Source organism: Pungitius pungitius, chromosome 15 (assembly GCF_949316345.1).
Source record: "Pungitius pungitius chromosome 15, fPunPun2.1, whole genome shotgun sequence".
In the NCBI taxonomy this organism is placed as follows: Eukaryota; Metazoa; Chordata; class Actinopteri; order Perciformes; family Gasterosteidae; genus Pungitius; species Pungitius pungitius.
In genome coordinates this window covers 14,041,917-14,062,410 of record NC_084914.1, presented here as the reverse complement: position 1 = coordinate 14,062,410, position 20,494 = coordinate 14,041,917, and the positions used below count along the sequence as shown (strand labels likewise).

The following is a 20,494-nucleotide window of genomic DNA, read 5'->3' as shown; positions in this document are numbered from 1 at the left end:
TTTCATGGAGCTTGTCATACTTTTGAAATAAAATAAATGTAGGCATGACTATCGTTTCAATGAAGCTTTTTTATTATGGAAAGAAAGAAAAGATGATGCTCACAATGACAACACACTGCCGACACTCAAAATAAGCCAATCATAAGTGACAGGTTTGTGTTAGTTTGAAAAAAAGAAACTAGAAAGTGAATAACCTCAACAAATAAACCCTTATGAACTCAATTGTAGAATCATGGTGTTAAAGCAATACAAAAATGATGAGGGAGGTGATACACAAAACTGGAAGGAAGCACAAGCATGATGCTTGTCGCACACAGCCACACAGGTCTCTTGATAGGAAAGACTAGACCTGACAAAATTCTGAGGGAGGGGTATCGAGCAGGATACAATTGGTAGTATGCATTTTTTCAAACCAAATACTGACAAAGGTAGGTAGAAAAATATCACAACGATACAAACATTTTCAGAGGAGGGTAATCTCTGAGAAGTTGACAAGTCACTTCTTTTAAAAAAAGGAGATTGCACTGAAACCATTATCATGAGCCCCCCCTCCAATAGTAATTATGCAAAAGAGATAGTTTCAATATGCCTTGAACTTGAAAAAAAAAGATATTGGGAATTATGACATAGTGTAGGTCTTTTCAAAGCAACATCACAACACATAGACCAAGGAATCTAGCAGATGAGGTTTGTCGAAGCATACAATCCCTCGATGGCACCTTCAAGCTTTTACCATACTTTGTCTCATTTTATTGTAAGAATAATTCTGCCAGCCCTACATTTATGCCCAAGTTGATTCCACACCCCATCAGAAAGAACTGACGAGGCAACGCTTAAATATGTAGATGTATCCTTGGAATTAATGGAGAATGGTTGCTTCGTGCCTGCACAGGCAGTAAGGCTTCGAAGCTACAGTGAGGTTCCTCACAGTCCTGTTGCGGTTCCCCTAGTGTTCCTTTCAGAGACACCTGTCTGAATGGGCCAGGACTGAAGGCGTTCCTTGCACAACAAAAACTGATAATGGCAATGTGGATCACGATAAACGGTCTTTTTGGTTCTTGTTGTTAAAATAGACCAAGCAACATTCAAGTTGTTTCAGTATTTTCATTAAAAAAAAAAATTAAATATATATATATATATATTAAAATGACTGAAGGACTAACTGCTATGTGTATGTCCAGTTTTCAGGTGAAATAATGTGAGAAATGAATCGTTTGAATGATGAGGTTATGATAACCATACGAACCTTTAGTGTCAACAACCCCTCTACCGGCAAGCCTCGTCGGGATGGGACCCCCATCCCTTTCCAAAAAAAGGTTATTGCCACGGTAGCTAATGTTGCAGCATTCGGTTTGTGTGGTTCCTCTCAAAACCTAGGCACTGAGGTGAAGAGTAGTTAAAGTCTGGGAAGGTAAACAACACTCATCGTCCACGCCGCCGTTAGTAAATCAAGAGAAGGGTGCTCTTTTAACACGGTCCAGATACAAGCTAACACTATTCTATTTTACCTAAAGAAAAAAAAACAGGGCACTCTACCCATTTGCTGTGAGTTCCCAGACTATTTGAAACAACAAAAAGGGAAAACCTTTGCAGCTGTGTATAATTATTGAGATGGATCATCCCATATGAGTGAAGCTGACCCCCCTACAACACAAGAGAAGATGATGTTGGGGACTAAAAGCTAGCAATACCATATAAACAATATGAGAAACAAACAAGATCTCGTCACATAAAACATACAATTGTATTTGACAACTATTTTGTCAAAATAAATCCTATACTTACTAATGGTTTAACAGTTTATGGCTGATCCCCTGGAACAGATATGAAGCTTGTTAAACAAATACAAATCATTTGCTTATTTAGCAAATAATAAAAAGATATGTGGATTAGGTTAAGGGTAATGAGAGAAAGACAGAAAATAAATGGCACAATTTCATCTGAGCTCTCAGATCAAACGCAAAGAACTACTGTACTTGCGGGTGGGGCGAAAGGTTTGAAAACGACCTCCTTTGCCTAAAACCATGAACTCTTTACGTATAATAAAAGCAGGAAGAAAGTCACGTCTATATAATGGCACAAGCATGCCGGGGGATGTAAGAGAGAGAATACTATGTAGACATTAAAACAGCATTTTGAACGAAAAAAAAAAAAGGTCAAACTTTTATATATGAGAAACTTTTGTGTTCACTCTAAAGCATATTTCGTGTGAAAATTGAAGTACTCTTGAAATACGCCTTGTACAAAATATCTCCAAATATAAACAACATTCACACAAGGCACTTCATTAAGTAAGAAAAGAGAATCACAGTCCTTTCTTCTACCAGAAACTGCCTGCATAGCAACAATACAAAGACACCATTTTCTCAGACTTTTGTGTGGTACCACAAAAGAAATTTTTTTTTTTTTCTTCTCCTTTTGGTTTTAAAATAAGCACTTCACCAAATACTTTTAAAATTAAAAAGTTCTTTTTCTCTTAGCATTTTGTCTTCACTATTATTAACTTTGGACCCTCTGTACACTTTCTGCTTCTTTCTTCTTTTTTTGTGAAACACAGTGCTCCTGGGATATTTTAGTGTTTTTCTCTGATGGAACTCGGAAGGCAGCCGGTCACCAGGAGATGAGAGCTGGGATGGGGGGGGGGGGGGGGGGGGATACATGAAGGTTCTCACAGGGAGCCAAGACGTCTCCTTGGGGCAGAGACAAGAGGGGTGCGTGTGGGACAATCTGTCGTGAGTCCGAGCGGCGTGTTTGTAGAAGATGGCGGAGGTGGACACAGAGGAGGAAGGAGAGCACAGGCGCGCTGTGGTGTGTCCTGCTACCTGCCTCTCAGATTCTGGAGCACTCCGTAAACGTCTTCTTCTTTGCTGAGTCCCTCAAAGAAAGGCAGCAGGTCCAGGAGCTCCGTGTCATTCATATCGTCAAACCAAGACTGCACAGGGACCTTGAGAGGCGGGAGAAGCACCAGCAGTTAGCTTTTATTCAGATACTAACTCGTACAACATAGGCATAGGAACCACTGGCACTGGATTCAAAGCCGCAAACAGAAGCCAAAACAACTTGAGGAACTCACAGCGTTTTCTGGGTGAAAAATATAAGAGGCAGGCGAATTGTCAACAATGATGACGTTGCTGAGCTCTCGTCCCAGCCGACTGAGGTCTTTGACGTAGTTCCCTCTGTGAAAAACGCATGCTTCTCTAAAGAGTCGCTCCCTGAACACGCCCCACTGGTCCAGCAGGTCTGCCACAGGGTCTGCATACTGTCCAAAACCGACACAAACACAGAACATGTTACAGCATAGGGCACACAGTAAACAAAATCAAAGATCACTGTGTGCTAACAAGCCTCAGGTAGGAGCTGCAATGCTATGCTAACATTCTAAAAAGGAAGCAGGTAATGTTCATCTGAAGGTGCCCGGAGCGAATGCTACTCTATGACACAAGAAGCACCCCTGACAGCCAGTTATAAACATCCACTACCGACTCAATATGGCCTTAACATGGCCAATGCTCCGTCCCGTTCGTTATACTTACCCATGCATTATTGGCTAAGATGCAAAAGACACAGATGGAGAACGAGGCAGAGGAATTGAGAACATTCTGATCGTGAAAGCAGAGGAAATACACGAGAACGAGGAAATAGAAAATGTTGCTCTACACAGATGGGCAGAGTCGACACACGTACGGCTCCAAACGCACCTTGGCGAGACTGGCTGTAAAGAGGACACATTCAAATAGCTCCCCCATCTTTTGGAGAAACTCATCCACGTGGGGTCGTTTCAGCACATACACCTGCAACAGTTTAGGGTCAAGTTAGAGAAAAACAATGTGGACCTGTAACACAAGTGTGGAGAGAAATGCACAGCTTAAAGGATGAAATGTCGAGGAGCGCAGTCCACTGGCGCAACGTAATGTAGTATTCTGTATATTAGTGTACGTTTCGACGATTGCTACACAGAAAAACAATAGCCCCTACTTGCTTCTTGCTTGTCCTTTCAAGAGAGGTTGTTTTCACTCACAGTTTACGCTCTCCCTCTTTGCCCAGCGGCTGCAGCCCAGTGCAAGTAATCACGAATAGGCCCACAAACATACACACAGCCTATCCTGGATTACTTGAACCGGATCACAGCCAGTCTCTTTGCTTGCTTCACATGGGAATAAAAGTGACCAAAAACGTATTTGTGCTATTTGTGCGAACAATACCTGATGAACGGTACCGTCGATCTCAACCGGAACAATAAAGTCTGCGTTGCTGATGGGCTGCATAAAGGAAAGAAACAGTCGATTGGTGCAGTGCCACAAATGATCAGCAGAGGTCCTGCTAGCAACACAACAACTTTGCATTTCACAGATTAGAACATCTCCGAAAGACAAGAAAATAATTAGTCTGCCTCATGCCAAAATAAAGTCTTCTCTTTATCCTTTCCACCTGCAACCTCAAGTAAACTAACCCAAGAAGCAACAAGCCGGTCGCCCTGAATAGCAACCGGACGGAGACAAGGAGAAAAGTCAAAGATAGAATGAACAAGGGGAACAGCAATATAAGGTCTACGCCCATCATAATATGAGTTGTAAGACAAAAAGACAACTTATTTTGAGCGACAATGATTTTTCAATCTCATGGAGAAATTGTATTAACTGCAACTGATAGGTAACAGCGGCGGCAGACCTAACACTCTTATCATCACCCTGCTCTTCCTAGATGCACAATCACGAGTGGAATACGTTTCCTCTTCTTACTGCAGCACATCCTCCACCACCTGCTCGCCTTCTGGCTTTGTTTACACCGTTTCATTGGATTGAACTGGGTGTTAACTTTCTGCAGGTTACTGGCTGACATTTGGATATCAAATACAGCATATATTATTCTCATTGCCAAGCACATTTTCTATTGTATGCTTTACACTTCAATCAATAGTGAACCCCTTTATGAGCTTTAGCCACTTCTCACCTTGAATGAGCTGTGGACGAGTGTTTCATCCAAGTCGATCACCACACACTTTTTGCCATAGTCAGATATTCGCATCTCTGGTAGGAGGTATTTGGCTGGTGGCTGTGGAGAAAGACAAGGCAGATAATGTCAGATAAATGGAGAGAGAGAGAAAGACAGATGGAGAGAGAATGATAGAAGACATGCAGCTTGCATAAATTACTGTGTGAGGGTGAGCAGATAAGCAGCACTGTGTTAGTATCTCCATGGGTGACAATAAAACTGAGATAAAGTTAGAGTTCAGTGGAGATCAGCCCTATTCACTCATATGATCCAATTGCAAGGATGAGAAGCAGAATAAATGGTTTTACTTGCATGTAATGGAAGCACTTGAGACGATGGATGAATATTGCTTCACACTTAACTTGTTAAACAGTTTCTATGCATTTCTGAACCCATACAAAGCATCATGGGTGACACCCATGCAGATCAGGCACTGAGCTACCATTTGAACCCATAGGTGCATGTACACCTTCCATACAGCCAGTGCAACCAGCTGGTCAGCTGGTACTGATAGCAAAGCGAAAGCTCTCTGAGGAGCACTGGAGCCCACACAGTCGGAATGTGCCAGCACCAGCCCACTCAGCCTGCATGCAAAGGAAAAGAAAAGGGCAATACATACACTAGGGAAAGGGATGACCTCGACCTGGTCACACTACAACACAAGAGAGATAGAGACACGTATACATAAGGGTATGAAGGAGAATGAAAAAGAAGAAGGTGATATCCCAACAATTAAGAAACAAATAGCATGCATTTAGAGGAGCAGCAGCCCACCTTGGGAGGTGACCCGTTCTCCTCCACGGGTGGAGGCTGGGGGCTGGTGTTGGTGTTGGCTGGCAGGTCCACATTGTAGTTGCGGAAGCAGCAGAAGAATGTGCTGAAGATGCTCCGGCTCCTCTGCTTCTTCAGGCTGCTGTTCGACTGGGACGCTGTCAAAACAACAGGAGGGAGTGAACAGGTGGATATGCAAGTTTATGTTCTGTCATGAGTAAATAAATAAAAATGCCGCGGCCACAACTGGGAAGCATTTCCCTTTGGTTAATTGCATGCCGAGCCGCGGCTGCTACGGGAATGACTGGATACAAACTGCTTTTATGTCAATTACAATCCCCCTAAGTGACCACAGAGGTGTGAGCTACACTGAATCACAACAATAGGTGAGACCATGACTATGATTAAATGGCATCCGTGTTGGTTTTGTTGACCCGGCTTGGCTGAACCACTGATCAGAAAATAACTTGGCTGGCCGGGTGACTTCATCCAGAGACAGTTCAGACCTCTGCTCGGATTGCAAATCGCCCCCAACTACGGAACTATGGAGGAGGACCTAAATCAGACACCAAACTTTTATTAATAGTGACAAGTTGGATGCTGCGACTTGCCCCCCTTTTTGCCCCGCCGTGGATCCCTCCACCTGATTGGCCTTGGAGTCTCCATTTTGAAAGCTTGCTTCCATTGGCCTCCCACATTTCGGCTGTCAGGTGAGTGACGGAAGCAGCCTGGACCCGCACAAGAGATGAGGGGAGGGAGGATGTGGGAGGCCCTCAGACCCCAGAGAGCCTATACAAGGCTGCATTCCTCTCCACCCATTACTACCCCCCACCACCACACACACCCTTCAGCACACACAAGCAGAATGCTTTTTGCAACTAAAGACCAGTGAGGAGCAAATAGCATTATGTCATGTCTTTTAAGCATCTTGATATTGTGCCACTGCTCCTGACCTTAAACAAATACCCAACAGACATTTGTCAGGGGGAAACGCTGTGTCTGGAGGAAACACATCAACTAACTAGTACACAATGCATTGGTTGGAACAACAACAACAAACAAATACCAGAACTGTTCTTTATATTAGATCAATCTTGCTCTGTCAGATATTTTCCCAACAAAAGCAATCTTATATATTGGAAGCACAAGCTCTAGGCAACGGCCTTGTATCATGTCATGCAAAGAAATAATATGTGGAGTTGGTACATTATTATTCTAAGGAGTACATACACTCACCGGCCACTTTAAAAAGGTACACTTTGCTGGTAAAAGGTTGGTGCCCCTTTTGCCTTCAGAACTACCTTAATTCTTAGTGTTGGAAACATTACTCAGAGATGTTGGTCCATATCAACATGATAGCATCACTCTGTTGCTGCAGATTTGTCAGCCGCAAATCTCCTGTTCCACTACATTCCAAAGGTGCTCTGTTAAAGAAACCAGTTTGAGACGATATAAGCTTTGTGACATGGTGCATTTTTCTGCTGGAAGTCGCCATCAGAAGATGGTACACTGTGGTCATAAAGGGATGAATGGTCAGCAACAATACTCAGGTAGGCTGCAGCATTTAAACCATGCTCAACTGGTACCGAGGGGCCCAGAGTGTGCCAAGAAAATATCCCCCACACCATTACACCACCAGCAGCCTGAACTGTCGATACAAGGCAGGATGGATCTACGCTTTCATGTTGCTTACGCCAAATTCTGCCCCGACAATCTGAATGTTGCAATTGAGACCCATCAGACCAGGAAACGTTTTTCCAATTTTCTATTGTCCAATTTTGGTGAACCGGTCCAAATTGTAGTTTCCCGGCGAGTGTAAATTCTATACCTAGCTAAAACTATTCATTAGTGCAGGAAATGTATTGGACACAGACATGATGCACTCTGCCTTACCCAATCCCTCTGTCATTGCCCTCGGTCACCTTAATTACTGCTTTTCTTTAATATAGGGCAGGCTGTGCCAGGTATTTAGAGTGCAACTCATCAGTGACACAGTCCCTTCACCCCGAGACCACTGAATCAAAAATGCATCCATCAACGAGGAAACATTGAAACATTCAGTCACTATTTTATGTTCTACATTAAATTACGTGGAATTGCTTGTTGAAGCACTGATTATAGACTACTACTACTAACAGAGAAAGAAGTAAAACAGGCAGCAGAAGAGTTTCCTCCCGCCAAAGGTTTCCACAGTATAAAGGCCACATTCTTACCCAAACACTGAACCTTTACACAATACAACAACAACCACCAAATGCCAAACGAATTAACTGATTTACAGATTTGCTTCGACAAACAAATAACTTAATGGTTCTCTATGATGCCATAGATAACCAAATCTAGCATAGTGAGTTTGATTTATATGTAAAACATAACCTAAAATCGGCGTTATCTAGGTTACCCAAACCATTTATTTCAGTAAGGTGGACTTTGCCTCGTGATTTCAGCTCTGCATTACTGTAAAAGTCTTTAGCTTCACGGGACCCATCACTAGAGGCAGCTGCTGTATTGATTCCTCTGCACAAAAGACCCTCAGAAAACACCCAAGGACTCGAGTCATGCACGGAGTAGAACTGTGCCTCAAACGCAGTGCTCACCTGAGGTGTATGGAGGCTAGTAGTTATGACGCAGGGTGAACTCTGTCTAATTCATCAAGTTACAGGTCAAAGTTCAGCTCCCTTATTCACAACACATTCCAAGCATACCAAAAAATAATGAGCAATTATGACCCAACAAAAACAACAAGCTATTGCCTGGGCTGACACATCAATCAGTGAGAAAAACACTTCCTGTTGGGTTCAGACTATGAAAAGCAATGTTTTTCTCTCTCACTGGGACTGCATGACGTGTCCAGACTGGAGACTCATGGGTGGGTTTAGGATTTGTATAAATAACTGTCCACATGTATGTATACTGAAAGTCAATAGTAAGTATGCTGATCAAACTTTCTATAGTGCCTCTAATCCTTTGACCTACAAAGTGAGAATTTAACCGTCCTTAAAATTGAGTTAAGCCCCCCAATGCATATGTCGATAGGGAGGAAAGGTGTGTGTGTGATGAAAAGGAGACATGACAGAATGAATATGATCACAGATAAGTGTTTAATCATTAGGTTTGGAAAATGTTTACTTACAAACAGTTACCCGTCTAAATCGAATACAATAATCTACAGACTAAGCAGAGCAACGGTTGTCCCACAGGCAACAACAGCAGCCAGCAATTGTATCACCTCAAAAACACAACATGGTCACAGGTTTGTGAAAGCACTCTGGCCTCAACACAAGCAGTTATTAGCCGGCCACAGATGTTACTTTCATTTTAGACGTGAATGTGAAAAGGTTTATAACCATTTATAAGACACCGAAAACATTAAATTTAAAGTCAAAACATTTATATTCTAGGATTTCCAAGGAGAATCAAAACCCTCAGCATTATGTACTTCATCTCTTATTGAAAAGATATGTTTTGATTTGAAGGCAAAACAAAACATAACTTCAGCATGTCCCGTTTTTTTTAGTTCAGATTCCATTGAACCTCTACTTATTTCAACAGAGCCATCTGGTTGAAGTTAATTAACAGCAGATGCTTTCTTTTACAAGTTGTATGCTTTAAACACTTACAGATTTATAAGGGCTGAACCTCCCTAAGGGGGAACCTCAAGCTGAATACGGTTGGAATCTGACCAAACCTGTACGGTGGAAAGGACAGTCATTTAGTGATGGTGGCGCACAGAGTAGCGTGATGCGCTGGGAGCCGCAAGGTTGGCAGTTCGAATCCCGGGTGCTATGAGCCATGTCAAAGTGTCCCTGAGCAAGACACCTGATCCCTACTTGGTCCGAAGGCAAAAAGTAAGCCACGGGTCAAAAACATAATGAAAGTCGCTTTGGATAAAAGCATTAAAAAAGCTAAATGACATGTAATGTAACAACAGCCGTGGAGATGAGCATCAGAAGGTTGAAGGAATGCATCATGAAAGAGACACCATTGCATCTCATAAATGCATTAAGGTCTGAGCGCAACCCTCCCAACAAGGAAAGAAAGACCCACTAAGGCCACAGCCCGTTTCATCGTCTTTGATAATCAGGTTGCCGTTTGTTTTCCAAACTAAAGCCTTGCCTTATTACAGTAATAATACAAACAACATTGCTGTCTTGTCGGCAAGTGGTTTTACTTAGCCTTAAGGTCAGTGATGTTCTAGCCAATAAGGAAGCGAGTCTATATTTAGGCTGCTGCTTCGCAGCCAAACCAGTGTGAGAGGCAGGCGCATGTTGTTAGACAGCCAGTGCAGGAACACAGAGAGCAAAGGTGGTCAATTTTGGTCCAGCCGGCTTGGAGCCGGTTCAAGCATTTTAAGACTACCTGTCAAAATTCCTCTTGGACAGCTGCTGGTATGAGCTGCATGTTAAATGATCCCAAAGGGGAAAATCATTGGTTGGCTGCATAATAAAGAAAAAGGAATGAAGCCAAGAATCTTTGAACACTGTGACAAAGCAGGCAGATATGGTCTATTTTCAAAAACAACAACTGTCCAGAACAAATGGAAGAACGAGTATTGCCATGCTATAATTATAATGATGTTAATATTTTACTTCCCATTCTGTGTGACTCATCCTTAGAAGAAAATAAAAGGTAGGACAATAACACCAACATCTGAGGTCTACTCTGTCCCGTTACTCGACCTTTGCCCCGTAGTCACCACAGTAAATATTGGGCCCATTTTTTCACCAGCTACATGTCTTCCGAACCTTGGGATTGTTTTTCAGTGTTGAACACGCCATGACTCCGCCGACTTAAGAGGAAGGATGTTTATAATATTATACACATATTTCTATGTAGAGTATTTCTAAAATGGACTCACAAATTAGTCTGTATTGTTTACCTAATCCTGAAGATTTGCATAGAATGGACACCTACTTATAGTGTTCTATTATTTTCATTCTAATCATTAGTAGATGAGTTCATCACTAAATTGTCGCTTTAAAAAAAAGACTAACGCCAAACTGATAATAAATGCAAATAAGAACTTAACAATAATGACAGCTTTCAAACCAATGGCGTCTTGGTAAGATCTTTACTGAGATATAACAAAGATTACGGTGTGTGTGTGTTTATTGCATCCACATTGCATGGGCCCATTGCCTGCTTTTATCCTATATTTTTACCCAAGTCAAACTACATGCAACAAGCTCATTTGAAGCACATATGGATTCCATAGTTATTACTGAGGAATACATCTGTACCCTCGGAGGGAATGCATTGCGGTGCGTGAAAGATCTCACATTACCAATGGTCTTACAAGTGGGGGTCGAGCTGTGATACCGATACACACCCCATGGGCATGGGTGACCCGGGAAGTATCAGTGTAGCCCCAGGAATGGGAAAAAATGGACAGTGATGGAGTAGTTTAACCTCCTCTCATAATCATGCTAAAGCGTGAAAATGGATGAATACATAAAGAGAACAGATGGAGTATAACTTAAATGAAAAGCACAGGGAAGGAGCCCGATGTGCCTTTGATTCGTAACGTTAGTGAAAGTCCAGTTATCTGGCCTGCACATATTAAGAATCAAAGACTGGGCATAAGTAACATGATCAACTGATTCTCACACACACACACACACACACACACACACACACACACACACACACACACTGAACAGCTTTAACCACACGTCGCCACACTTGAGCGCTCTTCATGTCGGAGGCGCAACAAACTGACGTTAAGATAACGTTGGTTCCATAACTTAACCGGACCGAGGCCACCCTGATAAACTTGTTGCTTAGAAAGAGTGCGTTAACTAATGCTAGTTAAGTGTCCATGTTATAAATACATCTCACAAGCAGCACACCAGTGTCTTCAACTAGTTACCGAACCAGCTAGCGAGTGCGAGCTAAAGGCTAATGTGAGCAGAGAAAAGTAGTTAGCAGGCTAGCATTAGTTCTGTGCCTCTAATGGACTTTTCCTTACCTTTTTCCTGGTTAAGGGATTGTACTTCTTCATCCTTCGGGTTGGAAACTTGAGTTATTATGGACATGTGGTCCATTTAGACCGGTGGTTAATCCTGTGACGTTTCCCACAATGTTATTGGTACTAGCGCGCTTGGTTCGCTTCCTAGCTAACGTTAGCTGTTTGAGATGAGGATGAGCGGCCACGAAGCCAGGCAGCCGTCCGAGACGAGGTGTCGCGGCTGCGGTGATAGCCAGCCAGCTAGCAGGGTGGTGAATGGAAGCCGCTTGAATGGCTGTCATTTATGGCTCCCCGCAAAATATCATCGCTGCACACAAGTATTTTAACAATGTGGCTTAAAAATAAATTTAAAAAAAGCAACCGACGCTGAATTTCCAAATAGTTAGCAAATAGCTAGAGTTAGCTGTGGAGCTCCGATCGTCCAAAATAAGAGGCCGCGTCTGGAACGACGTTGACACCAGTCGGAAGCCCGCCGGAAGATTGCTCGCGTCCTAAAACAAATATCGAACCCAAGTTGTTTCCCGCTGAAGTTAGTTAACACTTTAAAGCAAACAGTTCACCCGCTGGCTCTGGCAACATGGAGGCTTTATGTATTTCGAGTTGCATCTGAAGCGGGGGCACTCGGAGTGGAAGGGGGCGTTTTGTTTCTGTGATGGATTCCCTCGCAGCTCCACATTGCTCAACCCATGCAGCTGGCTGCACTTTCTCTGTCATTACTGTTGCTCTCACGCAACGAATTAGAGCTCTTTAGCATAAAGGAATACATTCAGAGACACTTACACTTACTCACAAAACAACAACTATCATAAACAACAGCGAGACCGTTAAACAATCCCAGGGAACTAGTTGAATCTCAAGCCCATGAGTTGTGTGTTCTGTGGGGCTAATTTAACAGGCTGAGAGCGCCCCCTGCTGTCTTGAGTAGGAAGATGCTGCGGTGCCTGCTTCTTCTCTCAATCACCCTTCATGAGGCGCAACATGGATGCAAAACTATGGAGACATATCGAAAGTTCTTGATATAGGTGTGACTTTGTAATGTGACACTCTATTGTGATACCAAACAGTAAATATAATATAGACCATCACAAAACGAAATACACTTTCGTGCGATCCCCGCGGCGTTTTTTTTTTAATTGTTCATTTACTTTTTCGTTTATGCTACAGTCTACTTGCACATGCATTACTCAAGAGTCTGTCGAATCCTTTATTTACTTATTTTACTGGTGAATCATTAGATACATTCTACGTTGTGTCAATCGGATCCTGTCCGGAATACATGTGTATTTTCTCTTCCTAACCACTTCTCCCAGCGTGTTTTAGGGCTTCTGTGAGGTCGTATGGGCTCGGTGCAGAGGACACTCCACTGCGGTGCAGTAGTGAAGGATAAATATATCCCACCCCCCTCCTCCGCCCCCTCCTCCTCCTGTAGTTGAGTCCGCAACATCCTGACTAGCCGAGCCTGGTGATCGCAGGCAGCGGCAAGCCCCCACAAGACGGATGAATTAGAAAACCTGCTGAAACCACCCCCTTTAAAAAAAACAACCATAATCATCCTCTATATTGAAGAGTCTGGCTTCAAACACCGCTGCCCCCATCTTAACCGCGTGAGGCGGATACAAGGTTAGTAAAAAGAAGTGTGTTTAATGGTTCAAATGGTTAAATTGAGCAGCAAGTATAGTAATCAATACCAAAGGGCCTGTGTTATCGGCTCTGTTTTTGTATGCAGGACGCTTAGCCGGGGTCCTGCTTAGCCATGGCAACATCTTGGCACGGACAGCACTTGTTAGTCCAACTTCTTTAACTTCAACTTTAGAGTGCGCGACGTGAGCACACTAAAACACGCACTCAGGTGCGAGTTCATCATTCCCCACTGGAAAGTAACCGTCTATCGGGTTTTTTTCTCCCTACTACGATGCACCCATTCTTGGTCATTCCAGTCGGTGCTAATTACTGTGCGCAGCCTCTCGGAGATCACATAGCGCTGCAGCTGCCCCGCTGTACAGCAGGGCCGACAGCTCGAGCTATAATAGGAAGGAGGGGTAGGGTTGCGCAGCTGACGGTGCTGATTCCGAGGAGCCAGAGCTCTGCGGTACTATTTAAATCACTGCTTGGTGGATCCTAGAAGGGTTATCCGTAAAACGTCTCTTCCTACGAGACTTGCAATTTGCCAGGATGAACCTGAATCCTGTGTTGATGTGTATTGCAACAACATGATGATATATGGTTTGGGTCTGTGGACTTTGTAAGGCTATGTTAGGGCTGGGTTTTTTTCTCCAGTTGGTATATTAAAAAAGCATTAGAGACTATATGAATGGTACTGGTGACTAGTGAACAATTTACACATGAATGAATACCATGTTTGTCAAAGAGGATGCCTTCAAGGCACATGCTGGTCTCAGCCTTAACTGAAACATAACACTTTCCCTCAGAATAACCAGTGACATCTGGAGTAGGGAAAAAAGTAACAATAAACTTGCTAAACCCAAATTTTCCCGATCATGCATTGCTCTTTCAGATGTGCCGTTGGATCTTTGTATTTATACTTATGCTGTTTGCAGTCAGTCAGGTTTAATGTTGTGTGGCTGAATGCATTTTGACCCCCGTCACGCTTCCATCTTCTGCAGGTTCACCATGGGGATCAAGGCTGCCCTCCCCAGATATGAGCTGTATCTCTACACAGCTGTGCTTGCTGCGGCCATGATATGGGCAGGCAGTTGGATATCTGAAGCTTCAAGTGGTGAGTGCAGACAATGTCAACCGATGTCCAAAGCGCACACACTGACAGGACAAACCTAGAGTTTGTTGAAGCTCAATGACGTCCCCACAAGCAGCTCCTGCTGTTGCCGTGGCGCCCATGAGCAAGACGCTCGACACTCACAGCATCGGTCCAAATGAATCTCGCAGAATAATCCCTCACTTTGGGACAATGTGACTTCATTATTATAAAATCAATTTAAACTCAATCTGCACAGAATTTAATTGAGCAAACAAAAAGAGACCCCAACCCGACCCCCTTAGGGACTTCATGCATGTTCCTATTAATACAAAGGCAATTTAAAGCTGGTCCATTTATATGGACATTTTAAATCTCGATTACTCTGAGTCAGCTAATCCCAGATTTCTTCCCTCTGAAACCCTGCCAAGTACATACATAAAATTCTCACTCATCTTCTTCACCCACTGGCCTGAATTGTCCAAAGGGTGCTGTCCGATACAGGGTACAGTCAGATGAGTCATACGGCTCTTTCTCTTCCCGGATTTTCTTGAAATGGTCTTTTTCTGACTGCTCAGTCGGCGAGCCTTTATACCGCTCAGGTCTGTATTGCTACAGGGGCAGCCAAACACCCGTAATAGAAGCTTGGCTGTGTTCCCAGATTTAAGAGGCTTTCCCTGACTGACCCTAACGTTTTGATAGCCGTTTTTTTAATGTCCATTAGTATAATCAGGCCAGCTCCTGTCGGGGCAGCGTGCCAGTCCCATTTGTCAACTTGTACTGAATGTCTCAACATCCGTGTCACAGTTCTGATTATCATCACACATTTTTTATTCTTGTCATTTCTGTGTTAGCTTTTGACTCAGGATAGGGGGCAAACTAATCTCATACCAGCAGATTATCACCCTGTGCGTGTAGATGAGTGCATTATGTAATATTTGATGTTATCAAGTGAATAACTTGTCAGACCTTAGAATTATTATTTTTTATTCTGAAAAGGATTATTTCAAAACCACAAAAAATTAGTTGAAACAATTGAAAATTGAGAATTACTTAGTTGATTATTTTTTGTTTAATAATTGTGCTGTTTTTCTACTTTTTTTCAGAGAATATGAACAGGAAGGCCTTCAAAGAAAGCGTAAAACCTGGATGGCATTACTTTGGCAGGAAAATGGTGAATTGCTCACATGTAACCCCCTTTGTGTATCTGCCAATGCAAGACGTTGGGAGGGAGTAGCTGTCACGCGTTAATAATGCGTCTTACTTTGCCACAGGACGTTGCAGACTTCGAGTGGATGATGTGGTTCTCTACATTCCGCAATCATATCCTTTTTGCTCTCATGGGTCACGTTGTCTTTGCCAAGATATTCACCCTTTTAGCTCCAAAGGTGCGTGCAAGTGTGTGAAGGCACAGGTGCAATGGCATGTCACTGATTATGTGCGTATGTATCTACGTGTTGTGTGTTAACACCAGCTTTGCTCCAGTCAAGGCCGCTGACCAGATTTAATATGTTTTGTGGTAGAAACATATAAAATGCAATGTACTGATGTTAATTGTATACCTTGGGCTGTACAAGTCTTTCAATTTGGTTCAGTGTAATTCTGCTCTTTGAGAAAAAATATTTTTCCTACTGTATATTTGTACCCTAAGGTGTAACAGGTAATGGACTTGATGCATGAGCATGAGCTGCAATGAGTTAGACTAACAGTAATGTTCACATCTTTAAAGCTATTTGTTTTGTAAAATGTTTTCTGTCTTGTTCCATGCTAACAATGAAGATTGGTATTGATGGATGTAAGGTAACGTAAATAAACTTTTCCGAACATTTGTCATGTGTTTCATTAAAATAGTTAATACACATACTGTAGATTTGTCCCCTATAGTTAATATTCTAAACCTCTTGTTTCCATCCATTGTCGTACATGTGACAAGGCTGTTGTACTAACACCATTCCTTGTGAGTGTTTCATTGAATCTTGAATAAAAGCAGTCCTGCCGGGACGTCACTCTGACGTTGGTCCCTCTTTACCCACAGCACAGATCCTTGATCTTTGGTGTGTACGGTTGTTTGGCAGTGCTGATCACAATGGGCTGGACCTTCATGGCCCTGGTCCTGTCTCACTGCCTGGTACTCTACAGCCTCGCCCTGGTCAAGAAGAAGTGGCTGGTCTTTGCGGCTGGCCTTACCACGTTGGCCTCCATTAAGCTGGAGCCCTATAACTCCTGGCAGGTGAGCGCTTGGTGCCAGGTTCGAACCTTCGATTGGTGTAATATAGAAGCATTAAGACTGGACGCACTGCTACAGAATCAGCTGTGGGAATTAGATAGAGATGCGTATCTCATTTTAAACAAATGCATTCAAATACAAAAGTACAAAATTACAGTAGATGATGATGTTAATGATGATGATGTTGTTGTCATCCCTCAGGAAGCCTTGGTGACAGGCTCTTTCGACCTGCAGGACATCCTGTTTTATGGAGGCTGCGGCTTCAGCATCATGCGCTGTATGAGCTTTGCCTTGGAGAACTGCGAGAGGAAGGACGGCAACTACACATTCTCCGACCTGCTGCGATACAACTTCTACCTCCCGTTCTTCTTCTTTGGACCTATCATGACTTTTGACAGGTTCCATGCCCAGGTGGGAGTGATGAAGAATGAGTGAAAGTGTAAATGACTAAGCAGCCCTAGCTATCAAGCCATCATTCACAAGCATATATTGCAATAGAAGACTCCTTAAGGCGAATGTAACACCCACTCACAATGCCATACATACTCATGATGCCAAGTGCTAGAGCCACAGGCAGAGACAGAAAGGGGCGACGGGTCCAACCTGTTGGGCACTGGGATGCTGCAGCAGTCATATTATTTTTACAACACAATGTTGGCTTCCTCAGGTGAACAACATCCAGCTGACCCGCAAGGAAAGGGAGCTGTGGAACATCACCACCAAGGCCTTGCTGCATCTGGGGGTTATTCTGGTGGTGGATGTCTTCTTCCACTACCTTTACATCTTGACTATTCCCAGTGACATGAAGCTGGTCTCCAAGCTTACTGACTGGAGCCTGGGTGAGTTTCACATATGTTCCCCATGTTGTCTTCATGAGGCTGCGGTCACAAAGGAGTAATATCTAACATATCTAGAAGAAATTCATGTATTAACATTATCAACTTCTACCACAAGTGTACTTGCTTCGTTGTGTGCAGCTGGTCTGGCTTATTCCAATCTGGTGTATGACTGGGTGAAAGCTGCCGTGATGTTCTGTGTCATCAACACTGTGGCTACACTGGACCACCTTGACCCTCCTCAGCCTCCCAAGTGCATCACCATGCTCTACGTCTTTGCTGAGACGTACGTGGGATTTACACTAGATCAATGTCATCTTAAGAAACCTTTTTTGACGGCGCTGGACATTGATATCGTGTAAACTTGTCTTTCCAGGCACTTTGACCGAGGCATCAATGACTGGCTGTGCAAGTGAGTGTTTGAGTTCCAGATTACCTGGTTTAAATTTCAGATCTGACTGTGAATAGGGAAGAGAGTCTGATCAGTTCAAACCAAGTGAGAGGTCATTTTGCAGGTATGTTTACGACTACATCGGTGGGGATCACGATAAAATCTTCAAGGAGCTCCTGGCGACCATCTGCACCTTCGCCATCACCACCTTGTGGCTTGGCCCGTGTCAGCTGGTTTACATCTGGTCCTTTTTCAACTGCTTCGGCCTTAACTTTGAGCTGTGGGTGGCCAAGTTGTTCTCCATTCCGCCTTTTTCTACCATTGAAGTGAGATACATGGAGATAAAAATCACTGGCAGTCAAAATATGGCGTAATGCTTTGTGTGATTTGGTGCCGCGTCCGTTGATGTGCCTGCGTCTGCTGCATCTACAGGGCTTGATGGGTGAAGGCATGTCACGCAGAATCCGAGGTCTTTTCAACGCTGCCAACTTCTGGACCATTATCCTCTACAATGTCCTCGCCCTGAACAGTTTGGAGTTTGCCAAACTGGTGGGAAGACGGCTGATTTTTAAAGGTGGGTGACAACAAAGATTTATTATATGAACATGTCAGACATCATCGCAGCAGAATTGCTTTCTGTTACTTGGATCTCTCGCGTATAATAAAAGAACTACAGAGCATTTATTCACTGGATCGTTCGGGCACAGCGCAAAGAAGCTCCATTCCTTTAAAGTGGCCCTTTCGTCTTAACCCTCTTTGTGATTGTCTCCCAGGTTTCCCTCTGTCGACCATCTCTGTGCTACTGGTGACCTACTGTGGCGTGCAGCTGGTGAAGGAAAAGGAGAGACAACAAGCCCTGCTGGACGATCCGGAGCCGGTGAAGGCCGTAGACGGGGGCAAAGAAAAAGCAGAATGAACCAGACCGAAAAAAACGGATGTCACAGACTTCACGGTCAACAGCCCCCACCGACCCCCTTCTCACCTCCAGCCCCATACACATTGTTCTGTCCTTGGCTTTGCGAGCTGTACCTATCCGGACTGTAACAGCCAGTCAGCAACTGAATTGCTCATAAGCCTATATTTGTTGCCTTTGTCACAAGCAAGGCAGCATTTTGAACTGTGAAATGTCCTCAAGTGCACTTGATGTAGATAGTCATCACGTCTTTTGGAACATATCCACCAACCTGCAATATGTATTTTAGCTGCACAAAAGAGTGTTCAACAAATGCTAGATCTGCTAGATATTTTAGAATGCTAAACTTAATAATGTAGATGAAGAAAACAACATTGTTAAGGAAAGACTAATTTTCTGTTTGGATGTCTCCTCTGTTCTCTTATGATTTTTTTCAGATTAGGATAGCTATCCTTGTTTTTTTAAACATCATTTATCATTCATTTATCTTCTTCTAACTTCTAATTTTTCATTAGAAGTTTAAGCATTACAATGTTGACCATTCTGAACGTTTGAAAAACTTGAAATCAGGGTGCATGGAGTACAATGTAGAAAATAAACCAAGGGTGTATTGGAGGTCCTCCACATGGCTTGCAGTTGAATTTAAAGCATATTTGCTCTAATGTTATGAAGCACAACTATAAGTCTAAAGGTAGAGAATAGTTAGTGAATGGAGAATGTTTTAGCTCTATTGAACGTATTTAAAACGTCCAGAGAGCTTACTACCTTACCTGCTCTCTTAAGCGTGCCTTTTCACTGTCTTTCCTCGTCCCTCTTTGATACAATCCAGGCAGCTCAGTGCTCTGTGAAAAGCCACAGGCACCTTCATTGAATGTGGGTCACTCTCTTATCCTGCCTGCCACCAAAACCTGCTGTCTGTATTTCATGCAGCAGGAGAGAAAAAAATAATGTTTAGGGAAGATTGTAATGCCTTTTCCCATTTGTGGGTTTTTTATTCAAAGGAGTTTGTTTCAACTTAAAATAAAGTCTTGTCTCATCCAAAAGTGACACCAGTAGAAGTTTGTTTTGCTGCAGAAAATAATGGAGACCAAAATGTATGTATTTGTTTGTTAGATTTATTGACAAAGTCTTTCTTAAATCAAAAGATTTCATTTCATTATGTATATATAGAGGCTGCAATGCGTGATTAAAGGCCAAGTAGGGTTTCACTCAGGTGACAGTAAGTCGTTTTCATGTATCTCCACAAGATGGCCCAGTTTCACCAAAATTGATCAAAACATGTAGGTCCATACAGCCAGTGTTCTTAATTTCTCCCAGAAGTCGGCCTGTGATTGGTATAAAGAGGCAGGACATTGTTCAACTGTTAGTAGCCAGACAGACACTGTTTTCTGTGGACTGGACATTTTCGGACATCATTCCAACTGTGACTAGGAAGATTTGTGTGTAAGTATCCCCAAGCAAATGTCTATTCATAACATCTAACTAACCAGTAGTGTGTATTTCTACAAGTAACATTAATGTTGGTGTTGGGGATTCGCCCCCTGAGAAACTGATTTATTGTAGGACATTGACCACCACAGGCTTCTAGTCAGAGAACATGCAGACATCTGGTTTGTTCCACATTATTCTGTATTTACCCGGTAATGCAGGCAGATACAGAATGAATTGAATGATGGACAGGAA

The 20,494-nt window shown here is 43.0% G+C and overlaps 2 protein-coding genes across 4 annotated transcripts; one reads left to right on the top strand and one right to left on the bottom strand.

Annotated features, from left to right (window-relative positions):
* Positions 1 to 49: 49 nt before the first annotated feature.
* Positions 50 to 12,611, bottom strand: ctdsplb (CTD (carboxy-terminal domain, RNA polymerase II, polypeptide A) small phosphatase-like b). Of its 2 annotated transcripts, XM_037458004.2 has the most exons (8): positions 11,732 to 12,611; positions 5,767 to 5,921; positions 5,612 to 5,644; positions 4,951 to 5,052; positions 4,203 to 4,259; positions 3,699 to 3,791; positions 3,074 to 3,259; positions 50 to 2,944 (listed from the first exon to the last, which is right to left on the bottom strand). In XM_037458004.2, exons 1-8 carry the CDS (start codon positions 11,805 to 11,807, stop codon positions 2,819 to 2,821), a joined length of 828 nt encoding a protein of 275 aa, XP_037313901.1. In that variant the 5' UTR covers positions 11,808 to 12,611; the 3' UTR covers positions 50 to 2,818. The 2 variants fall into 2 exon arrangements, with proteins under 2 accessions (XP_037313901.1, XP_037313902.1); XM_037458005.2 differs by lacking the exon at positions 5,612 to 5,644.
* A 531-nt stretch (positions 12,612 to 13,142) lies between these two features.
* On the top strand, positions 13,143 to 19,858 carry LOC119209065 (protein-cysteine N-palmitoyltransferase HHAT-like protein). Of its 2 annotated transcripts, XM_037458002.2 has the most exons (13): positions 13,143 to 13,351; positions 14,356 to 14,468; positions 15,551 to 15,618; positions 15,719 to 15,832; positions 16,224 to 16,244; positions 16,480 to 16,674; positions 16,873 to 17,082; positions 17,339 to 17,510; positions 17,649 to 17,793; positions 17,884 to 17,919; positions 18,023 to 18,224; positions 18,331 to 18,472; positions 18,672 to 19,858. In XM_037458002.2, the coding sequence occupies exons 2-13, from the start codon at positions 14,363 to 14,365 to the stop codon at positions 18,812 to 18,814; spliced, it is 1,554 nt and encodes a 517-aa protein (XP_037313899.2). In that variant the 5' UTR covers positions 13,143 to 13,351; positions 14,356 to 14,362; the 3' UTR covers positions 18,815 to 19,858. The 2 variants fall into 2 exon arrangements, with proteins under 2 accessions (XP_037313899.2, XP_037313900.2); XM_037458003.2 differs by lacking the exon at positions 16,224 to 16,244 and having other exon boundaries at positions 13,144 to 13,351.
* Positions 19,859 to 20,494: the final 636 nt, after the last annotated feature.

Excerpts from the sequence above, each read along its gene's own strand:
- ctdsplb (XM_037458004.2), bottom strand. The coding sequence starts at position 11,807 with ATGGACCACATGTCCATAATAACTCAAGTTTCCAACCCGAAGGATGAA. Across the intron at positions 5,645-5,766 it reads AGAACGGGTCACCTCCCAAG|TGTGACCAGGTCGAGGTCAT; the intron begins GTGGGCTGCTGC and ends CTTGTGTTGTAG. Across the intron at positions 3,792-4,202 it reads TCGACGGTACCGTTCATCAG|GTGTATGTGCTGAAACGACC; the intron begins GTATTGTTCGCA and ends AAACTGTTGCAG.
- LOC119209065 (XM_037458002.2), top strand. The coding sequence starts at position 14,363 with ATGGGGATCAAGGCTGCCCTCCCCAGATATGAGCTGTATCTCTACACA. Across the intron at positions 16,245-16,479 it reads TTGGTATTGATGGATGTAAG|CACAGATCCTTGATCTTTGG; the intron begins GTAACGTAAATA and ends CTTTACCCACAG. Across the intron at positions 17,083-17,338 it reads TTGACAGGTTCCATGCCCAG|GTGAACAACATCCAGCTGAC; the intron begins GTGGGAGTGATG and ends TGGCTTCCTCAG.